Here is a 20,899-nt window from a genome sequence, read left to right on the forward strand (position 1 = left end):
CTTCATGTGCCTGTGGAGCTGTTTCTCTTCTCTTCCTCAAAGTGTGGAAGAGTTTCCAATTCAGGAACCTTTGCACCTTTGGTTAAGTGGGTCACAGGTCTCCCAGTTCTCATCTGGGTGTCTTTTGGTGGAGAAGCCCAGAGTCTCTTCACAGTTGCTAATTATAGTGGATTTCACACAGCATCTGGACTGTCCTGAATACAGTACTGCTTGTGCTGTCTGTGAGATGCTGTCAAGAAGACATGCACCATGCACTTTTATGGCATTACTTAGACATTTGGATTGATTTTTCTCAATGCTTCGGTTGCTGCTGTGGTTTTGGGGTCAGGTTGACACAGAAGGATTAGACTCTTAAAAGTCACAACACAATTGAAACTCTTCAGATCTCATTGGGGCAATAACGAAATAGCAGAGCAATTAAACAAATACTTTATGCCCTCTTCTGTAGAAACAACTAACCTTCCAGGAAATAGTCTGTGGTTTCTGTCGTGCTGCGAGTGGTTCCCACGTCTGTCGCTTATAATCTAACATGTTCAAATGCTTCAAGGCTATTGCCATGAATGAGGTCTTGTGGTTGAGTCTCTGAACCCCAGGCCATGTATCCTATCAAGAGGAGGATTCTACTGGAATTGGCTTTCTCTACTCCCTCTTTGGATTTCATCGTACCTACCCAGACATTCTCTTCTGACCCAGGAGGATTGGTTTATTTCCCACAGGTTGTGGACCAGGGGCTTTGAGGTTGGTGTAGAAGTCACCCTTGCTCCCTTCTATAGCTTCCATTGTTGGAGAGTATGAGCTAATGACTGCAGCTTGCTGGTTCCATGTTAGGGTGAGATGGAAGGTCTTGAGGGGTGAAGCCCTTTTTATACTACAACTTCTTTCAGTCCTTAATTATTGCTAGAGGGACTAAAAAAAATTGCCTAGGGAATTTTCTTTGGCAAGAAAATATTGTTCCACATCTAATGTAGCTTTAAGTAAAAAAAAATTGGAATTTGTTTATTATTGTCACATGTATCAAGTTACAGTGGAAAAATTTATCTTGCATACCGTTCGTACAGATCATTTCATTACACAGTGCATTGAGGTAATACAAGGGAAAACAATAACAGAATGCAGAGTAAAGTGTCACAGCTACTGAGTGCAGTGCAGGCAAACAATAAGGTGCAAGGTCATAAGATGGATAGTGAGGTCAAGAGTTCATCTTATCGTACTAGGGAACTGTTCAATAGTCTTGTAACAGCAGGATAGAAGCTGTCCTTGAGCCTGGTGGTACGTGCTTTCAGGCTTTTGTATCTTCTGCCCAATGGGAGGGGGGAGAAGAGAGATTCTGGGGTGGGTGGAATTTTTGATATGCTGGCTGCTTTACTGAGGCAGCAAAGTATAGACAGACTTCATGGAGGGGAGGCTGGTTTCTGTAATGTGCTGAGCTGTGTCCACAACCCTCTGCAGTTTTTGTGGAGACTTGCAGAATCTATAAAAAGATCTTGACAATGGTGTTGTACACTACCTTTGCCTTATGGTACTTGGCTTCAGGAACACCTGATGTGGCTTAAAAGCTCCAGTTAAATTCCTCAATTGCTGCCACTAAGACTGAGCTTGTCAGCCAGCTTTAAGGCCCATGTGCACAACACTGTCTCTGGGAGAGCCAAGAAATGGAAGAGCAGCTCAACCAGTATTTGAGTTCTGTTTTCACGGGAGAGGACACAAATAACTTCTCAGGATTGCTAGGCGATGAAGTCCAATGAAAGAGGATTTGTGGGTAATTAGAATTAATTTTTAAGAAAAATCTAAAGGAATTAATAGAGCCAAAAACTGGTTAATCCTTAGGGCCTGTAATATTCATCCCACAGTGCTGAAAGGTGACCATAGAAGTAGTTGTTGAATTGGTTGTCATCTTCCAGAGTTTTGTAGATTTACAGAATGTCTTCTGCAGATGTAACCCTTTTTTAAAATGGATTGGGAATGGGGAAAGCTGGGAACTAAAGGATTGATTAGTTTAATATCAAATACAATGAGAATGCTAGAGTCTGTTATAAAAGATGTGATAATAGGACACTTGGATAATATCAATGGCATTAGACAAATCAATGACCTAATGAAAGGGAAATGATGCTTGACAAACCTTGAGGATCTAACTGGTAGAATAGATAACAGAACCAGTATGTGTGGAGTATATGGATTTTCAGAAAGCCTTTGTTCAAGTTCTGCACAAACAAGGTTAGCGTGCAAAATTCACGATGGCATTGGGGTTGCACACTTGTATTGGTTGAAAATTGGTTGAATGAAAACAAATAAAATGGGTCTCTTCACGATGGTAAGTGGTGACTATTAGGTACTGCATGAATTGGTGTTTGAGACCCCAACTCAATATATCTCAATATATACAAATGATGTGGGTTAGAGAAACATGGGCAGCATTTCCAAATTCCCCCAGTGTCATGAAACTGGGTAGAATTGAGTTGAGGCAGGTATAGCAAGGCTTTGGAGAGATTTATAGCAGCTGAATGAGTTGGTGAATGTGGTAGATGCAGAACAGCTTGGATGAATGTCAAGACCCTCACTGTTTTGGGAGTGGGAAAAGCAGGGCAACATGTGAATGGTAATTGGGAAATGTTGCATTGGGTGTTGGTATCTGTACTGAAAGCAAATGTGCAGGTGTGCCAAGTGGTAAAGAAAAATGGTACATTGGTCTTCATAAGATGTTTTGAGACCAAAAGCAAGAGTCTTGACGCCATTAAATGGGGCTTTGGTGAAACCTGGAATATTGTGCAGCTTCTAAGAAAGGAAACTCTTGCCTTGGGAGTGCAGTGAAGCTGACAAGTCTGATTCCTGGGATGGTGGGACTGTCAGATGTGGTCCATTGTATTCATTACAGCTTGGAATAAGAAGGATTTCACTGAAGTGTACAACATTCTGAAAAGGTTGGTCAGATGGAAAGAAGATGTTTTTTTCCCTCTGGCTGGAGGATGTTGAATGAGAGTCACAGTCTTGGGATGTGATGTTTAGGACTTGGATGGAGCAAATTCTTCATTCGGGGGGTGGTGCACTTGTGGGATTCTCTCCTGTAGAAGGGGCTGGAGGCCAAGTTGCTGAATACATGTAAGGTGATGGAGATTTGTGGATACAAAAGGCATCAAGGGGTGTGGGGAGGGTTGATAGAGTAGACACTGTGTTCACTTGTTGGGGGGGGGCATTGGTGGGGGGCACCATTATCATGAGATCGGGAATCACTTTTTCCTTGTAGGATGATGGGAAACCTAAAAGATTCTCACAGCAAGAAGCCAATTTTGGTCGACTCCCTGAAATTGGGAAAAGTGCTAAATCGGTGCAAGCGTTGTCCTTTAATTCTGGAGACTGTTAATGTTCCATGTACTTCAAGCTATTTTGAATTCTTTTGAAATGAGGTTACTGATGCATCACACTGAATCCCAAGGAAGAGCAGTCTAATTCCAATTTGTAGTTGAAGCCATTTTTCTGAACACTAGCATTTGGAGGGACAGGGAAGCATTCTGGATGGGTCCAGATGTCTGGTCAGTGCTTGTGCAAAGATACTTGTCTGCCCCAAAGCCATGGGGGTTGGGGGCGGTGGGACTATTGGGTGTTGTGATATCCTAATGTGTGGCTTCCCCAACAATATTGCCATTGACAGCAGCCACCAGAAAGGTCCATTTGACAAAGCTGCTTTGTATACCAACTGGTTCATTGTTGGAAATAATCTCCATCTGAAGAGGACCCCCCTCATCAGAGGCAGTGGATAGAGATCTTCTTTGTTGGTTCTTTTACTGGAAAAATTGGCCTGTTTCAGATTCTCTTCCAGAGAAGGTGCATTACAGCCAACGACACACTTCATGGTTTAGAAATTGAGCATCATTTAAGATGTCACTCCACTGAATGAAGAGCCAGGGTTCTGATCGCATGTAGGAAGTGGTGTCCTAGAAAATGTGCACTCCTGCATGCAATGTGATGACGTAAGGATGTACACCAGTAAAATCATTTTACTGCAATTGCAACCCGATTGGTTTTGCAGTTTTAGTGATGAGGTCCATGTGCCCACATCCTGTGCTTGGCCTGCCTTGGCTCTCAAACTCCAACACCTCAATTCTCATTCTCCTATTCAACCCTTTCATTGTCCTGTTCTCCTTATTTCTGATCTTCTCTAACCCTGCAATTATCCATCTGTGATCCTTCAATCGAGTATCACAAACTGAATCATCCCAGCCATTCACTCTGCCTCCTTTTTCTTAAAAGTCCTTTTTTTTTAAACCAAGTCTGACTGAGTTTTGGGTCATCTGAGATAACCTTGTGTGGTCCAGTAGCAAACACTGATGCTCCTGTGAAGGAACTTGCGACTTCCAATGTTTAAAGGCAGTTATGCTATCAGCAATGGCACAATTATTCCTGTACCCGAGTCAATGGGTTCTGTGTTCCTCCCAGTCCTGAGACCCGAGCATGGAAGTCTGAACTAACACAGCAGCTCTGGAGTTGTAGGAAATTCGGACAAGATCTTGAACTGACTCCCTGCCCACTCTCCATGTTGTCCCAAGACAATATTTATATACCTTGCCTGGTTTCATGGTTTGTATCAACCTCTATAAAGGAGATCTAGTCATTGTATCGTTACTGGTGTGCATAGCAGGTGACTGTACTTCCAAAAAGAAGCACTTTGCTCATGCTTACTACTTTGTTCAGGATTTCCAGATTGACCAGGGTGTAAAAGGTGTGACAGAAGCTCAGGCCCTGAACAGTAGTCAGTGTGTGTGGGCTCTTGGAACTTTTCTATCTCTCCATTCTTTTACATCAGGCGATATTTGGGGTGGTTGCATTAAGAGTGAATGGCCTTCTGGAATTGGTAATTGGTTTATTATTGTCACATGTGCTGAGATGCAGTGAAATTTTTGTTTGCGTGCCACCTAGAGACATCATTCCACGTACAAGTACATCAAAACAGAATGCAGAATACAATGTTGCAGTTACAGAGAAAGTGCAAAGCAGATAGACAGAGCAAGGAAGACGAGGTAGATTGGGGGGATCAAGTTCAACTTAGCGTAGGAGAGGTCTGTTCTGATTTTTTGTGTACTTTGTGCATTTGAGTTGCTTACCAAATATAATTGCTACAAAAGCAATTAAAAATGAAGCCTTTAAAAATCCAAGGAGAAGAACTGCTGGAGGAACTCAGCAGGTCAGGCAGCGGCTGTGGAGGCAGAGGGATAGTCCATGTTTTAGCTCAAGACCCTGCATCGGGACTGAGTGTAAAGGGGAGATGGCCAGTATCAAGCAGGGAGGGGTGATGGGTGGATCCAGGTGGTGAGGGGTTGATGGGCAGGTGGAGCCAGAAGGGGAGGGAAGAGTAGGGCATGGCAACAGGCTGGGAGGTGATGGTTGGAGGCAACAAAAAGGCTGCAGGATTTGGAATCTGATAAGGAAGGTGGTGAGTGGAACCAGATAAGGGAAGGATGGTGGGCAGCTGGGAACACTGAGGGGAGGGAATGGGTGATCAAGTGGGTAGAGTGTGTGTGTGTGTGTGATGGGCCGGTGGGGAAGGGAAATGAAACTAGGTATTTGGAGGTTGGAAAGAATGTGTGAGAGAGAAGAGGACCTGGGAGAATCAGAAGCAGAGAGAAAGGAACAAGGGATGTGGGTTTTCCTCCATTTTTTTGTTAAGGACCTGAAATCCATGAAGAAATTTGGTAACAAGTGGAGAGCCAGAACCTATCTTTACTGTGCCACCTATTTTCAATAACTGGTTACTGCTCGATTTAAGGCTGTTTCCATGTGTAAGGTGTATGCTTTTTAGAATTGTTTTGGTCTACAATGCTAATCATTTAACAGAGTTGCAATAACATCACCTTGTAATCTAATCTTCACACTGGTTTGTTATCCTCCAGTATCACATGACTGTTACCAAGTAACCAATTTAATGCACAAGGGGAAAAAGGTAGACTTTTATGGGAGACTTGCCTGACTAAAAATATGCTTGTATCCTTGGAAACACTGGAAGCTACAGCATGTGTTTTGGGAAATGGCTAACTAGATTCAAGCTTATTTTTAGTTGGGCATGTATCCTACAAAAGTCTACCTTTGCTAACCTGTTAATTGTGTATTGGTCTCTGTGTGTATGGCATGCATACTCTGTGTGAGAGGCATTGATCATGTGGATAGTCAGAGGCTTTTTCCCAGGGCTGAAATGGTTGCCACAAAAGCACACAGGTTTAAGGTGCTGGGGAGTAGGTACAGAGGAGATGTCAGGGGTAAGTTTTTCACTCAGAGAGTGGTGAGAGCGTGGAATGGGCTGCCGGCAATGGTGGTGGAGGCGGATATGATAGGGTCTTTTAGGAGGCTTTTGGATAGGTACATGGAGCTGAGAAAGATAGAGGGCTATGGGTAAGCTTAGTAATTTCTAGGGTAGGGACATGTTCGGCACAGCTTTGTGGGCTGAAGGGCCTGAATTGTGCTGTAGGTTTTCTATGTTTCTAAGATGAATACACATTAATGACCACCTCTGTCTCTGGTAATTGCATTTACAAATTACCATGGCCAACTTTCAAATGGCGACCACCAGTAATTGTGCAGAAGGGTGAACTGTTTTGAGAATTGCCTTCATCCTGAAAACCCTGACTTGCAATGAATTACAAAGTTAGCAACAGCTTTTCCTCTTGCCAACTAGGGATCTTTTAACCCATGCCTTCTAGAAGTCTCCCATTCAGTGCTGATCGTATTAACATGAAGATCTATTTTTCAAATCAGCTGCTGCTATTTGGCTTTGACAACCTGGACAGTAAACAGATGATCCGTTGTTCAGGAACATAATGAAATAGTATTGCTTCACATCCCATGCTTAAGGGCTTAATTGACCAACTTCCACAAATAAACTTTGCTCTTGAAGTGTAGCTAGGGAAACTAAAAGCAGGTTTGTCAAATTTGTCTGGAGTCCATATGGTTCTACAGGAAATACTGTCCTGACTTTGAGGATACATGAGACTGCATATGCTAAAATCTGGAGCACCCCTACCCTCACCTCATCCATTTTTATGCTAGCTATCTCTTTCTTTCAGCCCAGATGAAGGATCTCAACCTGAAGCATCTACTGTCCATTTCCCTCCATAGATGCTACCTGACCTGAGTTCCTCCAGTGCTTTGTGTTGCTAACTTGGAGGATCTTTTTAATTTGGTGAATGTCTCTGTTTAATATGGCATGTCCCTGAAATCTGGAACTTGTATCTTTGACCAGAAAGTGCTCTGGAATGGCCGACATGGGAAGTTGAAGGTGCTATATGAATACAAGTCTGTCTTTAATGACACAGATTTGCTTTGCTGGATCATTGCTTAATCCAAAGCCCCTGTCCATCTGACAAAATTGGGGGAGGGTGGTGGAAAGTTGTGGGGGAGTAGCTAATGGGAAGGAAACAAGCTGAGGTTTATTGATGTTGACCAACGTGGTTCTACAGTGGACTGTAAGGGAGACTGCAGCTTGAGTAGGGAGCTGTTCCAAAGTGAATCCATGCCCAAGAGTGGGTTAATTTTTGTGAACTGTTTTAAGCCCAGTACATTTGTTCTTTACCGGTGTTCTTGCATCTTTGAATTGTGTTGGTCATTCAGTGTTTTTTAAAAACATCTCAGATTTCCCGGGACAGAAATCATTGGAGCTGGGATCGATTTCCCCACCCTGGAATGATAAAGTGCTTTCTCTTTTCCAGAAATCTCGTGTGTTGCAAAGGATGCAGACAATCTCACAGACTGCACTATCTACAATGAGTCTTTGACGTGTGACGGTAAGAGAAGCCATGGTTGCCTTAACACAACATCGGTGAATCCTTTCCCAGAAATGTGAAGCCATGTGCAAGCAAATTGGGTGCATGTCTGCGAGAAATCCTATGACCACTTACCCCAGCCTGTTGGCTGATCTGATGGGGAAGGGTGGGCGTGGCAAAATGTGGACCATGGAAAACTGCTTTTCCCAGGCCAGCCCTGGAATGGATTCCATTCACTTTGGTTGGCAGGAGTCTGGAATGAAAGTCACTCCCGGTGCCAGACATAGAATTAAAAGAAGCAACTATTTTGCTACCTTTTATTTGTTCCTTTATTTTGCCATTGTGATGGTGACGTTATGGATGCCCTTGTGTTTCACCTGGTGGATTATTGTGCTCAAAAGAAGTTACAAAATCTAAATATTGGCATAGCATGTAATGGGCATCTGATCTAATGCCACTCCTTCTGTTTCTTCCATGTCTTTTACCACTATTTTGCCATACCCTCTATCATCAATTTCTAAAATATTATCTTTATTTTCCCTATCCAATCAAATGTGATCATGTTCTGAGCCCGTTACTTTTTGTGGGTCTATTGAAGAGTCATCTGTGGAAGGTTGACTTCTCTCCCGTTGCAATGTAACCTGAATGTTTCTAGTGTTCTCCACTCTTCAGTTCTCAACATTTACTTGGTACTTTTTTGCACTTGGGATGGATTGATTCTTTGCCACCATTCCCAAAGTCCAGGTCAAACAACAGCCATGGAGATAAGTTTTCATCGGAACTAGGGAGTTGGAAATCTATCATGATAAATTGCAGAGAAGGGAGAGGGATGGGAGAACAAAGTGTCTTGAATGTGGAGCAGGCCAAGAATGAATGAGAAGTGGTGGTGTACCAGCTGAAAAGGTGGTGAAGACTTGATTGCAGCTGTTCAAAGGAGGTGTAAATGATGTTGGATGAATTCGCTCTGGAGCAATGGAAAATCTTCCAAAAGGTTTCACTAAAAATCCTTCTTGGCCTATCTGATTTTAAAGTTTGGATTAATTGAAGTCACTTATTGTTCCTGAGCAAATACATTCTGAACTTGAGGTTAAAACCCTAAACCACAAGGAGAACAGAATATGAAAGAAGTATCTCATCTCCCTTTGGCAAAATTAGCGGTCTTTGATCTTTTACCATCCACACCCCATCCTTGCCGATCCAAAAGCAGCAGTCCCTGAAAGAAATGTTCTTCTTTTCTCCCACCCAAATGGATTTCAGTTTCTTTAAATGCAAGGTCTTCTGCTGTTTGGGGTGCAGAGGATGGTTTCAGAGTTGTGGGGTGATGGTGCAGATCCAGGATTGGGACTGGATTAACCTGGTTTCATTCCTATCAGAAATGGGTTGAGGGGCTGAAGATAAACTCCTTCAGCAACCTGCTCCAGACGTGACCTTCACCTTGCTGATACTGGCCACCTTTCTGTATTCTTGCTCCACATCGCCTCGGGTTTAAGCAGTAGTGCTTAGAAATACAAAAGCTGCATCTGGTTGCAGCAGATAATCAGAAAGGTGAATGGAATGCTGGCTCTTATTTCAGGGGAGAGGCAATATAAGAGTAGGGAAGTCTGACTGCAACAATGCAACACTAGTGTGAGTAATGTGAACAATTTTGGTTGTCTTAAGGAGAGAGATTATCACTGAAGGTAGTTCAGTAAAGGTTCTTTGGGATAATCCCAACTATGGAGAGAGTGTGTCATGAGGAAACATTGGAACATCTAATGAATCCAAACATTTGAGTTTAAAGGAATGAAAGGCAATCTTATTGGAACACCAGATTCTTAGAGGGCTTAATGGAGAAATGCTAGGGAAATGTTTCCTCTTGTGGAAGAGTCTAGGACCACAGTGCACTGAGAATAAGAGGGCATCTGTTTAAGATGAGGAAGAATTCCTTCCGAGAGTTGAGTCTTTGGAATTCTTTGCTCCAGAAAACCCCTGAAGGTTGAATCCCTGAATATCTTCAAAACTGAATTAGCTATTTAATCAGTAAGGGAAATACAGGTTAGGGGGAGAGGACCTGAAAGTGAATTTGAAGAAAGCTGGATCAGCCATGATCTTATTGAACAGCAGAACAGGGTCTAGTTGCTGAGTGGGCCACGCCACCTTCCTGATCACTGGTTTTGAGTTACCTTGGCAGCACACTCTCTAGATCCCATGCCCTTGTTATGCCCAAACTACTGAGATCTGGGATCCAACCCTTTACTTTTCTGTCCCCCATTATCAGCTCTAGTTGCTGCTCATGTTCAGCTTTAGCTTCTGGTGCCATGGTACATTGTCACTGGAAAATGTTCTTTTTTGGAAAGATGTCATCGATATATTGATTTTTATTTTGGTTTTAAGGCAACGTTTCAAATTTTGGTGTCTGGGAGTTGCAAGCGGAACAAGTTCTCTTGTCTAATACCATTCCCCTGGGTTATGTTTAAAACATCCCCTTGTTTCCAAGATTTCCATAAGGCTAATCTGGAATTAAATGCAATTTCTGTCTTGGCTGTCACGATTTTCAGGTACTGAAACTTGGAAACTAAATGAAGTGGCTTAACTTTATTTTCACCAATTGCTCTAGTTAATATAGGTTCCAGTAAAGAGCAAGAAGCAATGTCTGGGAAATGAAAGAACCTGAAGTCTACCAATCTGCATCTGCCAGCTACAACGTGATCCCACCACCAGCCACATCTTCCCCTCCACTGCTTTCTGCAGGGACCACTCTGACTCCCAGGTCTGCTCATCCCTCCCCAGGCACTTTCCTCTAAAACTGTCCCTATACCACCTCTCTCACCACCATTCAGGGCCCTAAACAGTCCTTCCAGGTGAGGCAGACTCTAATGCATCTCCTCCAACCTTATTTTGTTGCATTTTGCTACTCTCGATGTGGTCTCTTCTACATCAGTGAGACCCGGCGCAGACTAGGTGACTGCCTCGCTGAGCATTTGTGCTCTGTCTGCCATGGCAGTCTGCATCTCGCAGTTGCCAGCCATTTTAATTCCTCTTCTTCCCCCCCCCCCTTCCCCACACCAACATGTCTGTTCTCTGCCTCCTCCACTGCCAGGGTGAGGCTAAACATAAACTAGAGGAACAGCATCTTGTATTCCACCTGGGCAGTCTACCTCATGATGGCATGAACATTTGAATTCTCCAATTCTGGGTATATTGTTCCTACAGTCCTTTTGTTTGTATCTGCCTGATCTACCCAGTTCCTCCTATACCCACCTCTGCACCCCTGCCCCATTTCTTTCCCCTTCTCTCCCCTCCATCTGCCCATCACCTACGCACTCTGCCCACTGGGTCCTTTCCCTTATGATTCCATGCTCTACCTTCCTTTCCTGTTGTCTTTTATCTTCAGCCCTTTGTCACCTCCACCTCTCACCTCCCAGTCACAGTCCCTATTTCCACTCTCCACTCCATTTGCCTCACAACACAACACCCCCTCACCTGGATCCACCAATTACTTACCAGCTCTTGCTCCACCCCTTCCCCTCACCTCCTTATGCTGGCTATCTCCCCTCTTATCTTTCAATCCAAATGAAGGATCTCAACCTGAAACGTTGACTGTCCATTTCCCTCGATAGATGCTGCCTGATCTGCTGAGTTCCTCCAGCTCCTTTTGTGTATTGCTGCAGATCCAGCATCTGCAGTCTTGTGTCTCCAGATGAAGGATATTCCTGGCCTCTTTTCACAAAGTTTTTTTGGGAACAGGATGGTAGGGGTTTGCAAAGAAGGGTTTGTGCATAAGTGGCAGTTACCTTGTTTAGGACTAAAATTGAAATTATTTTGATAGTTGAAGACATTGTAATAAAGATTAGGAATAATGTTAGTAGATATACAGTACCTTGATTGATTTTGTTGGTTTAGCTGTTCAGGATGATGCTTCATATGGGGTTTGGAGTTGATCTGAAACCATTGAATTTCTGTAGGTTAAGTTTTCAATTAACTACCTGCACCATTATAAACCACCTCCCTTTTGCCTCTTGGTTAAGGTGGAGTTGAAGAAAGAAAGAGCATTCCATTCCTGATTGATTGATTGATTTATTTAAATCCCTATCCCTTATCTCCCTAGCATGGGATTTTTTTCCCTCTAGAAATGAGATTATTGGATATTCATGCCACATTGCAACATCTTGTGACTGATTACTCAATTTTAATCTGTCCTATATGATTTTTAAAAAACCTTTTTAAACACTGCAGAAAATTTCATTGGTCTTTTAATGTTGCTTTGTTTACAGGAAATGCATTGTGGTACCATTATCTTGCACAATTTTTCCTAAGTAACAGCAAGAATTGCTGCAATAATTAACACTTTCGAGGGGGTGGATACTCGTCATAAATGATTCCCAGGAAGGATGTGTTGAAATCTGACAGAAGTTATGGGAAAGGATGTGCAGGGAAATTTACAAAGAATAGATAAAGTTTTTAAGAGTTTGATTTGTCTAATGTGGGTAACTGGAAGAATGAATAATTGGCAACTTAATGGTTTCAGTTCAAAACAAAATTGCACTGTATAGAATATTTCTGTAAATATAACTGTTGTCTCCTCAGTTCTACAGTTAACCTCTGTTCCTGCCACCAACATCACTAGCACTACGACTGTCTCCAATACTACAGGTAAAATGAAACAACTGACATACAGTTTAGAAACAGCCCAGTGGAATTAAACAAGTTTTACAATTTTTTCTTTGGACCACGTACTGCTTTGGTAGTGAAAGCAGTGGTGCTATAGAACTGTCCTGACCATGACTCTTGTTGCAAAGCTATTGGGGGAGGGGAATTCTCAGCATGGATTTATCTTGAGCAGGGAGTGGTGAAACGTATTTGGAGTATTTTGCTAATTCCAACTGCAGATGCGGCATTTTTGCGGAATTGCATAGTGCACACAACACAAACACTTCTGCCTAACCAGACCTTGTGGGTGTCTTGTACTTTACTACCCTCTGACTTTCCTTGTCTAACTGTGTCAGTATCTTAAGCAGTCTCCTTAGCATTGAGGACAACTGCTTTCTCTGGTGTACGGACTCTGAGGTCAGTGCACAGACTCCCTCTTTCTCTTCCTCCCCTCCCCACCCCACAGATGGGCTGGAGGTACCTGACAGGGTAGGTAGGTGGCTTGTGAGGTAGTGTGCTCCTGCTGTTTACCCAGGGCTTTTGTGTCATCCGAATGAATGGCCTTTAGGTTCTCAGTACCATCGTGAATGGTCTCCACTGGTTGTAGGCTGGACATTCTTGGGAATCAGTGGGATGTTGCTTTTCGTGGAGGACACAAGCACATCCTTGAAACTTTTCCTGTCTGCCTGACATTTTCTTCCCATAAGAGCTTGGAATAGTGAGTCTGGTGGTCACACGAACAACATGGCCTGCCCAACATAACTGGCTGATTGTAACTGGGGCCTTTGGGTGCCTATGGAAAGTAGTTCAGATCTCGGAAGCATATAGGAGGGCAAGAATCACTGCTGCCTAGTAGACCACCAGTTCTCTGCAAGGTCTGAGATCTTGATCGTCAGTTACTCTCTTCCTCAATTGACCAAAGGCTGTGTCAGTGCGCTGAAGGCAGTGATGAATTTCATTCGTGTCTGCCCACACCAGAAACTCGCTCCCCGTGTATGGGAAGTGTTCCACTTTATCCAGGGTCTTGTCATGAGCTTTTATTGTCGGTGGGCAATGGGGGGAAGATTGGTAGAGGACCTTTGTCTTTCACATGCCATATCCCAGCCAAAAATAATGGCTTTGGAAGCAGACGGTATCTACACTGAAGTCTTGAGGAAAGAATAGGCTTGTATCCATGAAGTGTAGATGAGTGGGAGAGGTCGATTGAATCATGAGGTAGGAAGGGTCCTGACAGGATGGGTGTGGAGAGGAAGTTTTCTCTTGTGGGAGAATGTAGAATTGGGGACCACATAAAAATAAGAGGCTCCTATTTCAGACAAAATGGTTTTCTCAAGGGCTGAGTGCCTTTGGAACTCTGCTTCCACCACCCTTTTGAGGAACAGAGGATTTGGATATTTTAAGGTGGTATGAAAGATTACTGGTAGACAGATGTAGAACTGATGTTGCGTTTGGATCAACCCTGTTCTTGTTAAAGGGTGCAGCAGCCTTGGAGGGCCAGTTGGCAACCACCTTGCTTGCATGGTCCCTCATGATTGGATATGGATTTTTAAGGCTGTTACACCACGTCAGTTTATGATTTCTTCCCCTTGCCCCATTTATGTTCTTCTAAGGAGTATGTGACGTTTTACCAAAATATAACGCCTCCATCTGATTGGTGTTGAAATCCATTAGTCAGTTTGTATTTCTGCTGTGCGAGGTTACTTTGGTCATTTGATGGAGTCTGCCTCTGCCAATTCCAACCCACAAATTGAGCACCATTCTCAAACTTCATAGTAGTACGACATAAGTGATCCTGATTTTTGTGAAGCATCAATGGGATTTGAAAAGTACTCCAAATAATTTGGATTGCTGCACTGGGGAATGGAGAAAAGCTTCAGTATAAAGGCAACTGTCTAAATTTAGACTTAACACAACAGAAGTTGTGAACCACAGTGGTTCTGATGCTGATCTTTACTTTCTGCCCCTCTGACTAGACATCCTGTAATCCTACTGTGTAGAGATTCAGAGCCAGCTGGGTTTCCTTGCTACTACTTGGCCCCTGACTGTATTCTTTGACCTTTATTATCTGTAATTGGATGTTATGTTAATTGTGTCAAGTATTATGTGCTATGTCCAATACTAGCTCATCTTAAACTCCATAAACCAATATTTTAGTTGATTACCCAGTCTTAATGCTACAAACCCGTCTTGTGGTTCTAAAAGCTAAAGGCAGATTTCTTTCGAACAAAAAAAAACATTGTTTTAATAAAGAAGAAATGCTGGAAATACTCAGCAGGTCAGGCCACATTATGAAGGGTCTTTTACCTGAAACAAGAATTGTTCTTCCCACAGATGCTACCTGACCTGCTGAGTATTTCTAGCATTTATCTGTTTTTGTTTTAGATTTCCAGCATCTGCAGTGTCTATTTTCATTTCTCCTAAACTATGTTGCTCCTGAATTGTGCACCAAATGCTTTGAGAAATTTACCTGAGCATATTCAAAGGGAAGCTATTTTAAAATAAACTAGTGTTGAACAAACCTGGTTTTTATAGGGTTTTTTTGAGGCGGATCAAACCTATGTTGTCCACCCTGGTTTTCTCTCCCAGTCTGAATTCCACATCCAGTTGCACAGAATATGCAGTCCCGTCAGTATGGTTTGTTATACACGGCATCAAAAAACTGCTGTCGCTCACACAATTCTTTCAATAGTGTGAGTGTGCTATAAGAATATGCAAAGTTAGTTATTAAACTTTGAGAGGGGGGTTGGTTTGGAGAATGGGGTTGTTATTCCATTAGTTTAGTGCAAAGAAAATGTACCTGGGAATCCAATTCCTTTAAATTGGGACGAGGGAAAAGCTTTTTAAAACATGGGGCAAGGTTTGTGTATTTGATCAATGTAAAACAAAAAGCGCTTGTGTGTCTCCAGATGTGGTAACAGAAGAAAATGTCTAAGTATGGGAGTGATTTGGTATAATAATGAGATTATTCCTCTCTCTCTTTCTCTTTTTTCCCTCCTTTCTTCAACTACCAGCTGTCATGTCTACCACTAAGGAAATTTCCACCGTAACTGCAGGTATACTTTGGCTAATATGTGATATGTTTCCCTAACTAACATGGTCACATAAGATTTGGCATTAGTACCTCTATATAGCGTAATATTTTTTCTGCTTCTGTAGTTGCCAATATTGACATAAAGTTTACATTCCCGTGGGAAACTTCTGTAGAATTATTGATCTTGCAATAATGATTCTGGGTGTACACTGGAGAATAACACTTAACACTGTTGGATAAGTAAAGGCGAATACTCAGAGGATCGTCGTTGCAAAGCACCTGCTCAGCTCTTAATGAGTATTTTTAATAGTTTTAAATGTTATTTGGCTTTGGTTTTTAAAAACCTGCTATTGTTTAAAATAGCCTCCAGTCCAAAGCAGAATATTTTATTCAGCAAGCAGTGATGCATCTTGATCCTCATCACCTCAGTAATAGTTTTATGATTTTAAAAACTACACCGGAAATGTTTAGCAGGTCAGGCAGCATCTGTGTGGAAAGAAATGTCACATTTTGGGATGATGACCCTCTGCCAGAAGAGGAATAGAAGCTGGGAGGTCCAGGATGCAGGTTGCGGGGGGGGTTAGGGGAAACTGGCAGTGGGAAAGAAGAGTGCAGGATCTGTGGAAAATAGGGATTCAATGAGTGACAGTGACCCAAGGCAAAAGGAACCAGTAATGAGATGAGAAAAGATTCTACTGGAGGAGATGCAAGCGGCTGAAATTGTTGAATTCCAGTCTGGAAGGCAGTAATGTGTCCAGTTGATAGGTGAGCTAGTGTCCAGTGATCTGTAATTTTAAGTCTGACAAATCAACGACACGTACAAATCCCTTTGGAAATTGTTAGAGATCGAGCTCTGTAGGGTGTATAAGCCATTGCAGTGCTTTCAGTTTGTGTATCTTTGGGATTAATCCATAGTTCCAGTATTGCAGCCAAGAGCTTTCTGGTTCAGTTTAACATGGAGATCAGGCTGGGTGCAATGATTAATTTTAGCTACCGAAGGCATATTCTTGAAAAGCAAAATAATCATAATTGTTACAACCTATGTTTCTCATAGTGAGTCTTTAAAAGCAAGTAGGAACTTTCAGGAAGTCAACTCAGTCCCATGGCATTAGGAAATAAATCCCTCTTGATGTGGAGCTTTTAAATTGGATAACCTCATTATTTATTTACTGTAGTAAATGAAGACCCATTTAATTATTAAGGGAGTATTGCAACATGTTGAGCCGCACTTCATCCATGTAAAATTAAAATGACTGGGTTTAACCAGTACAGGGAATCATTTCCAGCATTCAGTCTGAGCAGCACGTCAAACTTGTGCATGATCTCGCAACCGAGCTGCACTGTTGGGAAAGGTTAACCATTCATGCTCAAAATACTCTTCAACTTGGTTAATTTTAAATCATGTGACTGAATGTAGAGTACAAATGGTTCCCTATTTAGTTTAGTCATTTCTAGTTGATGGTTTTCATTGACGGCCTTACTAGTGAACGCTGCCCAGAAGCCAAGAATTAATTTTGGAGGACAAATTGGAGTCACATCAGCCAGTTTGGGTTTTTAAAATATTTCTCTCCCTTTGGAACATTAGTGAATCAACTCTTTTTTTATTACAATCAGACAATTTTGTGGTCAATACCACCAATTGTCACTATTCTAGACTTTGGTTAATTGGATAACTGCAAAGATGCGATTTGAGCCAGGTGTCTCAATATTAGTTTGGGCCTCTGAGACCATTTGCAGTGATATAATTGCTCTGCTGTTGTACCTCCCTAGTGCCCACAAGTTAATTACATGATGCTGTTCCAGATTCTGCAGCTTGCTTTCTGCGTCCTTCCCCCATTGTGAACTGCAATAGCAACCATTCAGAGAATTTAATCAGATCCTTCCTGGTGTGAGTCAGGATGATGTCAGTCCCCATGTGACATTCCTTTCTGGAACATTGCAGTAACTTGCCCACATTACCCAGGGAGCCCTCATCCCTGGACACTCTCAGGACAATACTCTTGGCAGTGCTAGACTAAGGAAAGTGGTGAGTGAAATTACTTGCCTGATGCTTGTGTTTTCCCCCTTGCCCACTGTCTATTCCCCCTTCCCCGTTGGGCTCTAGTCAAGCACTTGGCCAATCTGACCTGTCCCACCCCAATGAGTAGTGGTTGGGAATGTCCAGTATATCCCCCACACAATTGTTCCCTGTTACTGCAGTGCTCTAGAATTTCTATGCAAGTTGCTACTAATTGGGTAAGAAACCTTGATATTTGAGTCACCAAATACCAAGCATGTTATTCTCTAAGCTTTGTTAACAGTGGTTGTTTTATTAAATGGTATATTTTCCCCCTTTCCTGCTTAAATAATTGTTCAGATCCCAGAAATGCGTTCTCCTCAGCCACAGGGTCATAGACCAGTACAGCACTGATATAGACCCTTTGGCCCAACCAGTCCGTGCCGACCATGGTGCCCATCCAGCTAGTCCCAATTTCTTGCGTTCGGCCCATACCCCTCCAAGCCCCACCCCTCCATGTACCTATCCAAGTGCTTCTTAAATGATACTATTGTACCTGCCTCAACCACTTCCTCTGGCAGCTCGTTCCATATACTCACCACCCTCTGTGTGTTGGGGGGGGGGGGGGGGTTGGGGATGTTGCCCCTCAGGTCCCTTTTTAAATCTTTCCCCTCCCACCCTAAACCGGATCGCCTCCCTCCAAGTAAGGGTGCTGAAAGCTAAGCTGTAATGTGGCTCAGTGATGCAGGTTTGGAGTTCCAGTCCAGGATTCATGGGCTGTGAAGTTGGTGACTGGCTGATGTCCTTCTGTGTGGTTGCAGTATCCATTGCAGAGCCCACAAAGTATGAACTAAGGGAGATGGAAATTTGACTTGTTACTGAAGTGTTGGAACCACTTTTTGAAATTGGGATCTTTAAGTATGACTTTGGTAAGCTCTTGAATTTGCACTGTTACAAAGAGGCCCAACACAAGCTTTGCTATCTTGCCAAGAATGGGTTACCTTTGGTATTGGTTTATTATTGTCACTTGTACAGTGGAAAACTTGTCTTGCGTACCGATCGTACAGGTCAATTCATTGCACAGTGCATTGAGGTAGTACAGGGTAAAACAATAACAGAGTACGGAGTAAAGAGTCGCAGCTACAGAGGAAGTGCAGTGCAGTTAGACAATAAGGTGCAAGGTCATAAGGTGAATTGCAAGGTCAAGAGTCCACCTCATCGTATAAGGGAACTATTCAATTGTCTTATAACAGTGGGGTAGAAGCTGTCCTTGAGCCTGGTGGTATGTGCCCTTGGGCTCCTGTATCTTCTGCTGATGGGAGAGGGGAGAAGAGAGAATGACCTGGGTGGGTGGGGTTTTTGATTATGCTGGCTGCTTCACCAAGGCAACAGGAGGTAAAGACAGAATCCATGGAGGGGAGGCTGGTTTCTGTGATGTGCTGAGCTGTGTCCACAACTCTCTGCAGTTTCTTGCAGTCCTGGGCAGAGCAGTTGCCATCTGTGATGCATCCAGATAGGATGCTTCCTATGGTGCATTGATAAAAGTTGGTGAGTGTCAAAAGGGACATGCCAAATTTCTTTAGCCTCCTGAGGAAGTAGAGGCACTGGTGAGCTTTCTTGGCCATGATGTCTATGTGGTTGGACCAGGACAGCCTATTGGTGATGTTCACTCCTAGAAGCTTGAAGCTCTCAACCCGCTTGACCTCAGCACCATTGATGTAGATGGGTGCATGTACGCTGCCCCCTTTCCTGAAGTCAATGACTAGCTCTTTTGTTTTGTTTCCCTGACATTGAAGGAAAGGTTGTTGTCATGACACCATGTTACTAAGCGCTCTATCTCCTTCCTGTACTCCGACTCATCATTATTTGAGATACAGCCCACTAGGGTGGTGTCATCTGCAAACTTGTAGATGGAGTTAGAGCAGAATCTGGCCATGCAGTCATGAGTGTATAGGGAGTAGAAGGATGAGGACGCAGCCTTGTGGGGCACCAGTGTTGAGAATAATCGTGCCGGAGGTATTGCTGCCTATCCTCACTGATTGTGGTCTGTTGGTCAGAAAGTCAAGGATACAGTTGCAGAGGGAGGTGTTGAGTCCCAGGTCTTGGATGATGGTGATGGGTTTGCTTGGAATTATAGTATTGAAGGTGGAGCTGTAGTCAATAAGCAACAGTCTAACATAGATGTCTTTACTGTCCAGATGCTCCAGAGATGTGTAGGGCCAGGGAGATGGCATCCGCTGTAGACCTGTTTCAGTGGTAGGCAAATTGCAGTAGGTCAAAGTTTTCTGGGAGGCTGGAGTTGATGCGTGTCATGACCAGCCTCTCAAAGCACTTCATGATGGTGGATTTCAGGGCCACCAGGTAGTAGTCGTTAAGGCACGTAACCTTGTTTTTTTCTTAGGTACCGTGATGATAGTGGTCTTAAAACTGGTGGGGACCTCAGATTGAATCAGGGAGAGGTTAAATATGTCTGCAAATATTCTCGCCAGCTGATCAGCAAAGATCTGAGCACACTGCCAGGGACACCGTCTGGGCCAGATGCTTTCCTCGGGTTCACTCTCCGGAAGACTGATTTTGCGTCCTTGACGGTGACCACAGGTTCAGTTGCATTGAAGGCTGTCAGGGTTTGTGGTGACAAACCAATCCCCTTCTGTTCAAAACGCGCATAGAATGCGTTAAGCTCATCAGGGAGGGATGCGCTGTTGTTGAATATGCAGCCCGACTTCATTTTGTAGCCCGATATAGCACGTAAGCCCTGCCACATCTGACGGCTGGTCTGGGACTCTATTTTGAACCAGTATTGTCTCTTGGCATCTCTGATAGCTTTCCAGAAGTCGTATCTCAATTTCTTGTAAAGGTCAGGGTCACCTGATTTGAATGCGTCAGTCCTCAACGTCAGTAGGGAGTGGATCTCCCGGTTCATCCATGGTTTCTGGTTTGGGAACACCCGTATTGTCCTATCTGGTATACACTTGCTGATAAAGTCTGTGACGGTGGTGGCGTACTCATCTAGGCTGGCAGCTGAGTCTTTGAACATGGACCAGTCCACTGACTCAAAGCAGTCGTGTAGAAGCTCCTCTATTTATTCAGACCAGCACTGCACAACTTTCTTTACTGGATCCTCCCATTTCAGTTTGTTTGTATGCAGGGAGGTCTAGTGGTCTGATTTACCAATGTGAGGGAGAGGGGTGGCTTGGAAGACATCTTTGGTTGTATAGCAATAGTCAAGGGTGTTAGGGCCCCTGGTGGGATAGGAGACGTGCTGGTAGTACTTTGGTAGCACACTCTTGAGGTTGGCCTGGTTGAAGTCACCTGCAATAATGAAGAGGGCCTCGGGGTATCCTTTATCAAGGCTGTTGACCACAGAGTATAGCTCATTGTGCAGGCTTCATGTCCAACTGGGGCGGGATGTAGACTGCCATCAGGATAGCTGAAGTGAACTCCCGTGGCAGGTAGACTGGTCGACACTTCACCGTTAGATATTCCAGGCTGGGT

General features: G+C 43.4%; 1 protein-coding gene across 1 annotated transcript in view; it reads left to right on the top strand.

Annotated features, from left to right (window-relative positions):
• The window catches only part of cd164l2 (CD164 sialomucin-like 2), a 53,777-nt gene that overhangs the window by 15,625 nt on the left and 17,253 nt on the right, over window positions 1-20,899 (top strand). The window contains exons 4-6 of the mRNA XM_052036470.1: window positions 7,695-7,769; window positions 12,315-12,380; window positions 15,389-15,430. Coding sequence (XP_051892430.1) covers window positions 7,695-7,769; window positions 12,315-12,380; window positions 15,389-15,430 — 183 coding nt within the window. The remainder of the gene's footprint in view (window positions 1-7,694; window positions 7,770-12,314; window positions 12,381-15,388; window positions 15,431-20,899) is intronic.

This window comes from Pristis pectinata, chromosome 22, assembly GCF_009764475.1.
Source record: "Pristis pectinata isolate sPriPec2 chromosome 22, sPriPec2.1.pri, whole genome shotgun sequence".
Lineage (NCBI taxonomy): Eukaryota > Metazoa > Chordata > Chondrichthyes > Rhinopristiformes > Pristidae > Pristis > Pristis pectinata.